The following is a 10,900-nucleotide window of genomic DNA, read 5'->3' as shown; positions in this document are numbered from 1 at the left end:
GCAATGTTAATGTTCTGAATATCGAGTACAGCCCCTATAAGTATTTGTAATAATTACCTTCAGTAATTGTTTGCTCTGGGACATTTTGGTGTTATCAGTGCAGCATTGTAATGGCAGGCCGGAGGATAGTTTTGTTTTTTTGTGTTTTGCACTTGTTCACCTTTTGCCTGTACTGCTTATATAGCCCTGCTAAATCAAATTTAGTCCCTGTCAACTGCTTTAATCCCACTACTTCATGAGAGCCTGTATATTTATCCTTGATAATAACTTTCATCAGAAGCTTGGCCTCAATAGCCAGCCAGCAGCCTGCTTTCTCTTTATTAGAATCATGCCATTAACTAGCTAATGCCAGCTGAGGAGGAGCTCTGAGTACTTGACTTATGACCTCATCTAATCTAATATTAGGAGTAATATATTCTTTTCGTACATGTCAAATGTTTCACCATCAGTTGTTAACAATATATTGTTTACTTAGTATGAAAATACAAGATATAATGAGGAGTTAGGATTCTGCTGAGCTGGATAACAAGTTGCACCCATGGCAATTAGCAAAATATTCCTTTATGAGGCCTCTCTATCATATGAAGAAGGACCATGTGAAAGGTTCTTATTTTTTCTCCATTCATATACAGACATTTGGATAGGAGATGCAGGTTTGAGATTTTTGCGGTTTGAAAGAAAAATAGATTTCTATAGCTTCATGATCCCTAGATTGCTTCATGAATTGTCACGAACAATAAACAGAATAGCTACTGTCTGGTAAAAAACATGAAACTAACTGAATTAGCATAAGGATCCACAGTTTTTAATCACACAACACACACACACACACACACACACATTTATCTGAAGATGAAGAGCAGTCTTGTGGTGCCCAGCAGTGGTCAGGGGACTGAAGCTCTGATGCTGTGTTATTGGCTTTGGAAAGGCATGTGTGCGGATGTCATGGTCATTCTCGTTGTTGCTCTTTTGGTCCATCTGTTTGGCACTGCTGGTGCATTAGCAGCTAAATGGCAGACAGCTCACACTCGTACTGCTCTCCAATATCACAGGCACAAATGTGCACACATAAATGCATGCAGAAACACACACACACATTATTAAAACACAAGCACTATAACACACAGTCACAGCAAATAAAATAACACATCAACGTGGGCATGCAAACACAGGAAAATGCACACAAACACTTGCCATATAAGGCTGGAAAGCTCGTATTTCTTGTATTAACTTGCTAAGAATTAGATTCCCAATGGGAAAATAAGCCCCGTCTTACTTTCCAAGGCTGCTATGAGATCTCGTATTTCCAAGTTCCTTGCCAATATTTACTGTCTGATTTATTTCACCTTTCAAAGCACTCATTCAAAAAGGGAACTTGTTTATAAAAGTCATGTTGAATGACAGTCAAGCATCATCAAAAGTTGCTGTGGTTCATACTGAGTATGACTGGGGGTGCTAGGGCTGGGAAAAGGTGGTAACTAGCATAGGTAGAGCTGATATTGTCCTTGTTGTAGATTTATTCCCTTTAAGTCATTGAGTAACATCCTGTTTTGGCACTCTTCAAAAATTAATATGTGGCGATGTGAAAATAAGCAGTTCTTACGCCAATGATTCACCCACAGCAGCATTAAAAACATCACAGTCCAATCTTCTCAGTAGTCTTTTAGTTTCTAAGAGCATACATTTAGCATACTCCCCTGCTGATGCACCACTCCCTAGGAGCAATGCTTTTACAGCACATCCTCACTTTTTCTTTTAAGTATGACTCAAATCTACAGCACATGTTCCCTATGGTGTAACTTATAGCTCCCCCAGGAGCAGCCTGCCTCTAGGGGCACAGTAGCAGTTCAATATCAGATTGACAGAGAGATAGAAAAGGGAATGTCAATCTGCAGTAGTCCAGACAGCTTAAAATAATGTGTTAAAGACCACTGGGTCTAAGTTCCTATCTTGCACCCTCAATCTCTCCTCTCCTCAACCCAGTTCTAAATATAAAGCTGGCAGATATGTAACCGACATTTATTAGTTCATAGATGCCACTCTGGGATAAAATTGGCTGTGAGGCTTCATAGATACTGGTCAGGAGCATTTTACATCAGCTTGACATTTGAAAAAAGCTGAGAGAGCTGCCTTGGACTCTTTGACCCCTGTTAGATCCCTGTCCTGACTGGTCCATCCAGCCTTCCTAGAATGAAGCTCAGTTTCAGTGTTAAACCCACGCTAATCCCAGGCAATGCGACCCAATTACACATGGAACACAAGTCATTCAACACCCCACTGATTACTCACAATACCCCTGTGCATCACACCCCCAGAAAATACACACACTCACATAGCGACGGCTGTTCAGATGCTTATCCAGGGCCGCAGGGTCATAAACACCTGCGAATGTGGCCCAGAGAACCCAGGGTCTGACTGAAGGCTGCAGGCTGCTCCCCCTATTCTCTTAGAAGGTTCATGGCCTTGAAAGGTTGTGCTCAAAGCCATGGGGAGAGCTCTGTGTAGCTGTGTCAAGGGCTTAGTGACCGATGTAAGACATCCTAACAGCTTATAGGCAACAAACGTGCAAAAAGTCTACATTTGTGTGTGTGCGTGCATGTGTGTGTATGTGTGTGTAACATGTTATACAAATACAATACAATGCTGTGTTGCTAAAGTAATATTGTTTGAATCCTCAGGATATGAGCCAGTCATGGTTGCCCTTTGGCAGCACTGACAGCATGGTCAGTAGAGTCCTCTATGATATGAGTTTTTCATTTATATATAAACCCATACTGGCCAAGTGCATGCAACTCCTCAACAACCTGACTTTGTCTATTACCTTTTGACTAGCAGTGGTCAGTAAAGTGGTCACAGTGTTTCCTACATTTCACAGTGTTTTCCTACATTTCCTCCAAATTTATTCCATCACACCAATTCATGTACACGGGATTGTGTTATTTTTCATCATCATTTTAACTCAGTCACAGTATGGTTGAATCGGAATCCTTTGCTCGCTTCTTACCTGTACTCCAACAACACTTTACCCTCAGGATGTGCAGGCTGTAAAAGTACACTAGTAAAGTAGTAACTATAATGTATGTCTGTATATGTATAATAAAGACAGTGATTAAAATTAGGGCTGGGCAATATATTGATTTTATTTTGATATTGTGATATGAGACTAGATATCGTCTTAGATTTTGGATATTGTAATATGGCATAAGTGTTTTCCTGGTTTTAAAGGCTGCATTACAGTAAAGGGATGTCATTTTCTGAACCTACCAGACTGTTCCAGCTGTTCTGTTATTTGCCTTTACCCACTTAGTCATTATATCCACATTACTGATGATTATTTATCACAAACCTCATTGTGTAAATATTTTGGGAATGCAATTATTGTTAACCCTACAATATCTTTGGAATATCGATATCAAAGTATTTGGTCAAAAATATTGTGATATTTGATTTTCTCCATATCACCCAACCCTAATAAAAATGGGTTTGTGAACTTTAAATAATATATGGCAAATATTAAAAGCAAAGGCTAATTCCAGATTATCTTATATGGAATGTAATATGATTACAATGTAAGATGTCCTGCACTATATCCATCCTTTATCAAACATGCAGTCAAGTTGATGCATTTAACGTAGTACCTTTCCAACAAGTGTTATTAATGTCAACATGGTCAGGTTTTGGTAACCTGACGCGCCAGATGGTTTGTTGACACAGAACCATCTGAGACCCTGTCATTGGAAACTGTTTGGGAAAGCGCAGGCCCTTTCTAAACAATACCCGGCAGGTACAACCAGCTGTCTATCTAGTCCGCCATTATTGCTTTGAACTTATGGTTTTGAGCGAACAGTGGTGGCCTTCACACACCTAAACCACGCCCGTAGCTGCCAGTAGCTCCTCTCTGATCTAGTGATATCGCGTTAATTCAGCTGCCGTGCGAGATACAGGTTTTGGTAAAAGCAGCACAGAATTGGAGCAAGGTGGCCATCTTTAAATTTCTCTATACAGACAATAACCTGGACTTTGTAGTTTTGTAATGAATGTCACTAGGTCGCATATGCTGAGGTGATAAAATGTGAAGGTTAGTCTCCCAGATGGCACACATGTAACCCATATTTAGCTCACAGCACTCTGTGAGTGTATGTTTGTACACATGATGGAGTTGTTTATGAGCTGATAATGCCGTGCGACCGTGTGGCGTACAAGCCCAGACGTTCTACTCTTATGGCTTTTGGATGTTCTTTTTCCTTATGTGTTGGTGCAGGATTTGATGAGGAACCCTTTCGGCATGTTCGACAACATGATGTCCAACATGAAAGACAGAATGGAGGAGATGCACAAAAACTTTGTGAGTTTAATGATTTTGTTTTCTCTTCCTGTTGTTTTGATGCTTTATGTATTGTGTAACTGCTTAATAGCGTGTGTTTGTGTGTTTCAGGAGAACATTCCCACGGATCCAAACACCCACTCATTCAGATCCTCATCAGTCATGACATATTCAAAGGTCGGAAATGAGCCTCCCAAGGTCTTCCAGGCGAGCTCATTGACACGCCAGGCCCCTGGGGGGGTAAGCAGCACACCATCAGATGTGTTACTACATCATATCACAGTACATTAGACCACAGTTCAGTATATTGAGCTTGGAGAAGTAAATCTATCTGGAAAAGTCTCACTCATTCTGTCACTTCTGAGTGATCATGGTGATAACTTCCCTCTGGCCTTTCCTTATGAGAACATTATCGTAAGCAAACTTTTCTCAAAGTGACATTTGATGGTTCTGTTCAATTAAGGTGTGCCAGAAACCGTTTTGCTGATCTTGCATACAAAATACCAGGGCCCTGGAACAGTCACTCCTAAATGGAATGCATTTAATATAATTAGCTACATTTGTGTTTGACTAGTCAAACTGTCAACGGTCAAATTTCGGACTTTAATTAAAGTAGGTAGAATCAAAAACATCCAAGAAGATTAAAAGGTTGTGCAAACTATGTGAACTAGGAGAAGTTGAAAATGAATCACATTTTCTTCTGTATTGTCCGTATTATGATAAGTTAAGAACACCAATCATACCTGAAATGTCTGTCCAAAATCCGGTTATGTGGTTACTTTGGCATCCCGTCTTTGGCAAAATTAATTCATATATATATATAGTATATATAGAGTAAAGGAAAATAACATGTTGATTGCTCGAATTAATGCACTTTTTTTGGAACAACTTGATGTGCCTGATGGGTTTAATAATGTTTTATTACTAGATCAAGGAGACTCAGCAAGCAGTTAGAGACTCTGAGAGTGGTCTGGAGAAGATGTCTATTGGTCACCACATCCAGGACAGGGGACATGTTGTTGAGAAGAAATACAACAAGAAAACAGGAGAGAAGGAGTTCATCCAGGACTTTCAGAATTTGGATGAATGTAAGTTAAATTATTGTTTCATAACTGTAGAGGGTCCAGCCATATTTGTTGCGCATAACTGCATTAAGGAGCTGTTTCAGAGATCAGTCTCATTTTGTTAATTGAATTATGTACCATGATTCACAATGTTAAAAAACCAAGACACCATTACAATTATTAACAGTAAATATGTGGTAAAATCATACATATACACAAACATACATATGTTTATGTTTTGATAAGTTCAGTAGACTTGTTAAGTACACCAACCAGTTGAACATATTGTTCCACTGGAAGTTGCCACTGTCCACATACTGTATTCCTAGCCCATCATCACTTCACAGACAGAATATTTCCTAACATGATCCCGATCCTCCGCCCCCAGCTGAAGCACAGTCTTTTGACGATGAGTGGCAGCACAAGGTGTCTAAGTTTCTGCCATCTGGCCCAATGTCTCGTCTGGAGGAACCCCGGCCCCGTGGTGTTCGCCGGGCAGCGCTGACCGGTTCTAAGCAGGAACACAGGTCAGTATTACGCTCAGACCCCATGTGGCATTGCAGACAAGCCAGACTCTGCTTTTCAGGATCAAATGACAAACAAGTTGTAGATGCGGCGACACATACAGTATGCTTCCTTAAACATATTATTATGCTATTATTATCATGCAGTTAATTTGGTGTTTGAATTGGGATTATTTACTGTTTTGTATTTTCCACAGTGACCAATCAAAGGGCAAGGTGGAGGGCATAAGCAACGTGAAAGGCTCGAAAAAGCAGTGAAAACATCTGTTTGTGTGCTTATTAAAGTCTTTGAAGCATCATGCAGTACACTCTGGCGCTCTGTATCATTTTGAAATATTTAAGAAACTATTCTTTTTACATTTCTGCTGCTAATGCTTTAATGTTAAAAAAAAACATATGATGTTTCTCATACTGCCCATTGCTGCAGTGAAACGCTCTGGCTGAGCTCTTAGCCGTCTGCTCTGATTGGTCAACCAAGTTCAAAGAAGCTACTGGGCTGGCTGTGCTTGCTCAGACAACACCATTGGGCTGCACATAGGAAAAACTGGGCTGGCATTCCCAATCATCCCTAATTGAGGAATTTTAAACAGGAATGTGGACGAGGCGTTTCAGGCAGTTGAGAAAAAGTACAGTCTGTGGGAGAGAAAGCTCCATTTGGAGTGAAATGTGTTTTTCTTGTACTTTATACATCAATTAGATACACAAACAACTATATAATACACTAAAAAACAGGAAAAATCTAAAAAAAAAGTTATAGGGACATTATAGGGGCTCTTTAATATTTTGAGTCTTGGCACAGCTCACACTTGAGTTTGAAAACAAAAAGATGGCAAGACATAGATTATATAACAAAGTCAGGAATATGAAGTGTGTTGGCTGTGTAGTCCAAGCAAAACATGCAACATTACAATGAATAACAAAGGGGTCTTTAATATTTCACAACAACAAATTAAATAGGTTATTAGTATTTCTATGGAGGTAGCAATATTGAAACAGACTTGAATGAACTCATACAATGTAAGAAATATAATAACATTATATGTAATTAAGGGTGGTAGGCACTACTGATATTATTAGACATTAACAGTTAAAGAGCAATTACTGTATATGATTTGGCTTTAATAGTTTTATGTATAGTATTCTGCCATCTGTTTCTCACATTGGCATTGTCATAATGCAACACGACACAAAATGTAGTGACTTATTGAGTGTTTGAAATCCAATAATGCACTTAGACAATGTCTAAATTGTCTTTTTGTATTTATAATGGCTAGTACCTGATGCTCAAGTTATATATTTTATCTGCTGTAATCTTTGTAAAAAGAAAAATAAGATTCTTCCCTTTTTATATGTTACTTTTGTTTTTCATCTGATGAACTGTGTTGCATAGCACGATATCTTGGCAATGTCTGGATTGTTCTCAATAATTCTAGCTTTGTTCTTGTATATTTTTTCAAGCTTTAACAATACGTCATGTGTCATCAACACAAGCTATTGTCTGAAAATAATAAATATCAAAATTAATCTGGTGTTTTTATTTCTTATCAGTCCCACATCGACTTTCACTGACAAGAAAGAAGACAAGTTAAATTCAAGTCTTACAAATGCCGAACAACTGCCTGCGAGGGATCTATGAGAGCGTGTATTGTGATGAACTTCTTGTTGTGCCCGTCTGGTAGTGACTCACGGTAGTATTTTTGGATCTAAGCACTTGTCAGTAGCTCAGATTGGTCTGAGATGTTACACAGCTGCAACCCCAGCAAGCGTCCCTCTCACATGCTTGTGTATCATGCTTCATTAATCCCTTGCTTCAACATACAGATAGGAAGGGATCAGGGAGCAATATATAGCTCAATAAGGATCCAAGTGTAGCCTGAGTCTTCAGTTCTTAGGGTGTTGAAAATCGACTTCGTAGCTAAACTTGCAGAAGGGAGCACACTCTGAAATGGGTAATTCATGGAAAAACCTAAAAGGAATCTTGTGAAGGCGCTTTTACATGTATGAATCTTTGGAAAGGGATTGCACTCTCTTAGCAACCTCCCCAGGCTACTACTCTGTCTCCCCACTCTATCAACGCTGCTGCTTCAATAGGACTTAAATCAGATACTTTTACAGGATCATCTAAAGAGCTTGGCTTCTACTCCATGCATGTAAATGCTATTATTGGAAAGAGTCTTCATTCTACTGCCTCTGTGCATTTGGAGTCTGGCATTTTACTCCTACTGAAACAACTGGTGGTAATTCACCTGCATAGTTGAACAAATACATATTTACTCTTTTCTTCACGACAGTCAGCTCTGCATCCACAACTGATGGGTTTTTGCTCTCATGAATCATGCTCGAGCATTACATCCTCCTCATCAGTTAAAGATGTAATTGACAGAAAGGTCTTCTTTTGTGTATCGTGAATAATGACAAAAAATTAGTACCAGTTATCAGTACAAAGGTTTTAATATTCAATAGAAATAAACTACAAAAAACTACAAAAGACTTGTGACTATTGAGTTGGCAGTTACAACTCTGCCACCACCTGCTGGTCATCTTAGAACATTACATTTTGTCAGGAATATTTACAGAGCGTTTACAAGAAACATAACTTACTGTAAAAAAAAAAAAAATCACCAAATATACAGAATCTTGAGAAATGAAACAGCATAATGACCATAACTGAGATCTGAATATGAGACATTCCCAAATATGAATTCCATCATCCTTGTCAAAAATGTCACCAGACGTAGAAAGAGTTGGGATAGTTAAACCAGGTCTACATGATTCCCTGCGGCTGTACCTTCCCGGCAATCTTCTTGGAGCACTCCAGCAAAGCGTTGTGGATATCTTTGGCGCAGGAGATCTGAGACTTGATCATGCCGAGGTATTGGGCATAAGACATGGACTCTGTCTGCACTGTGTCCGGTTTGGTGGCTGTTGGGACCAGGTTGGGTGAATGTTTGGCGCTGTCAATGCTCTGGGAGAGGCACTCATATGCCAGCCGCTGCATAGAGGAGACAGAACATGAGTATACTGTATGTGCTAGACTTTGAGTGTAGATACAATATATGTAGCATGTGCAGTGGTGGAATGTAAAGAAGCACATTTACTCAAGTACTGTACTTAAGTACACATTCAAAGTACTTGTACTTACTTGAGTGTTTCCATTTTATGCAACTACACACACACATATACATATATATATATATATATACATATACATACATACATACACATCTAAAAATACCATATGTAAATATGGTATTTTTAACTCCACTACATTTGTCTGACAGCTGTAGTTACTGTCCAGTAAAAGACATGTATCTTTCAAGGCATTGATTTTGAATGTTTGTGATAAACTGAAGATTAGCTGTTGCTTTATGTGTTGAAAAATTCTCCTACTTCTGAAATGCATTGTCACAAAGACGAACTCATTGTAATTACAATAAAGCTGAAACACTTTTTAGAGATATATACGTGGTTCTCACAGGACAGCGACAGTACAAACATACAGTATATTATAGAATATGATGCATCATTTAGATTAAACTACCCAACAGTATTTAAAGGAGTTAGCACAACCATAAACCTCTACAGCCGTAAAATGCAACATGCACATTCTTTAAATGACTGTCTCACTTATTTCCCATCTTATCTTGATGCACCTATAGCACCTTGCGGCGCTTGGGAATGCTTTAAACCCTATTTCATACAGTCTGTTTAAAATTCCAAGAGGAAAGTAGTAGCGCTTATGATGCAGTCAGCTCGTAAAATTAAATGAAAATCAAAAAATAAAAATCTAATTAAATCGGAACAGGGTGAATCGAGATTGTGATTTTATAACGATTAATCGTGCAGGCCTTATTTCACTACATTCATTGAAATGATTTTCCAACGCTCCTTGTCAGGTGGGTTGGAAGTGTCTTATAGGATAGTGACTCACTCCTCTCAACAATTTCATGTCAAGACTGTTACTTTCTTTATTTTCATATTTACAATATCATTATACAGTACTTAAACAGTTGATCTATAAAATCTAGGGAACATCCTTCATATCAGCTGTGGTGACCAAAAAAACGCCAGGACGTATCAGTTCAATATTTTAGTTATATATTTGTATTTAGTATGTTGAAGTCTTACCAAACACAGCTCCAGTTGATCGCAAAGGGCATAAAACTCCTCTAGGCTCTTGTCAAAGCGCTGAACAGAGGTGTCGCTGCTTTTGCTAAACCGGAAGAAACAGAAGACACATTCAAAAATTTGACAAAAATATTAGTCTTTCTTCAGAAACCCCCACCCCCCCCCAACCAATCAACTTACATGCCGTTGTCAATTGTAGTGTTATGGGCAAAATTCAGGGACGCAATCTTCATTACATTCTGAAATAAATCAAACAAATAACGCGATAAGTTTAAAGCACACTGCTGCATATATTTAGTGTATTTGTGAAACTACTGTATTTAAATTCGTTAATCTAACTTTAGCTAACGGTAATGGTGGTCCGATGTTTTGGGAATTTTCGATTTCAGCTTTTAGCTGGGTGCCGCACAGTTACCTGCAGACTCTCCTTCAGCTGTGGAATGAGCATTTTAAATCTGTGAACTGGATCAAAGTCTTGCTGCTGGCTCAATTGCTGCTGCTGCTGCTGCTGCTGTTGTTGTTGTTGTTGTAATGAAGAAGGTTGTAATCCGGGTTGAGGCATCGGTCCACCGGGTTGCTGCTGCTGCTGCTGAGACGCCATCTTGAAAAGCGGCTACGACGTCCAGTCCGAGTTACATATCCGGTTCGTCATTTTTCAAAATAAAGGCGTTTCCTTCAACATAACTTTCAAAAAATGAATTGATGTGCTAGTGCCAGTAAACACACCACCCTCTGCTGACTAATACAGAACCACATTCAACCAAATACATTCCCATTAATACCTACCAGGGTAGTAGTACAATGAAACGAGGCCACTTACATTAAATGTGTAAATTTATTCCTACATTTTCTATAGGCCT

The 10,900-nt window shown here is 38.9% G+C and overlaps 2 protein-coding genes across 3 annotated transcripts in view; one reads left to right on the top strand and one right to left on the bottom strand.

The window, feature by feature from the left end:
• The window catches only part of mlf1 (myeloid leukemia factor 1), a 9,692-nt gene extending 2,655 nt beyond the window's left edge, over window positions 1–7,037 (top strand). The window contains exons 3-7 of one of the 2 annotated variants that reach the window (XM_032510123.1): window positions 4,262–4,345; window positions 4,436–4,501; window positions 5,253–5,412; window positions 5,777–5,915; window positions 6,110–7,037. In XM_032510123.1, coding sequence (XP_032366014.1) covers window positions 4,262–4,345; window positions 4,436–4,501; window positions 5,253–5,412; window positions 5,777–5,915; window positions 6,110–6,170 — 510 coding nt within the window. In that variant the 3' untranslated portion in view covers window positions 6,171–7,037. Of the gene's footprint in view, window positions 1–4,261; window positions 4,346–4,435; window positions 4,565–5,252; window positions 5,413–5,776; window positions 5,916–6,109 lie in introns of both variants that reach the window. The other variant, XM_032510121.1, reaches the window with a different exon arrangement.
• A 1,307-nt stretch (window positions 7,038–8,344) lies between these two features.
• On the bottom strand, window positions 8,345–10,723 carry med29 (mediator complex subunit 29). Its single transcript, XM_032510127.1, has 4 exons — window positions 10,456–10,723; window positions 10,221–10,279; window positions 10,041–10,125; window positions 8,345–8,904 (listed from the first exon to the last, which is right to left on the bottom strand). Exons 1-4 carry the CDS (start codon window positions 10,639–10,641, stop codon window positions 8,677–8,679), a joined length of 558 nt encoding a protein of 185 aa, XP_032366018.1. The 5' UTR covers window positions 10,642–10,723; the 3' UTR covers window positions 8,345–8,676.
• Window positions 10,724–10,900: the final 177 nt, after the last annotated feature.

The sequence above is a fragment of the Etheostoma spectabile genome, chromosome 3 (assembly GCF_008692095.1).
Source record: "Etheostoma spectabile isolate EspeVRDwgs_2016 chromosome 3, UIUC_Espe_1.0, whole genome shotgun sequence".
Classification (NCBI taxonomy): Eukaryota; Metazoa; Chordata; class Actinopteri; order Perciformes; family Percidae; genus Etheostoma; species Etheostoma spectabile.
This window is presented reverse-complemented; position numbering and strand designations above follow the sequence as displayed.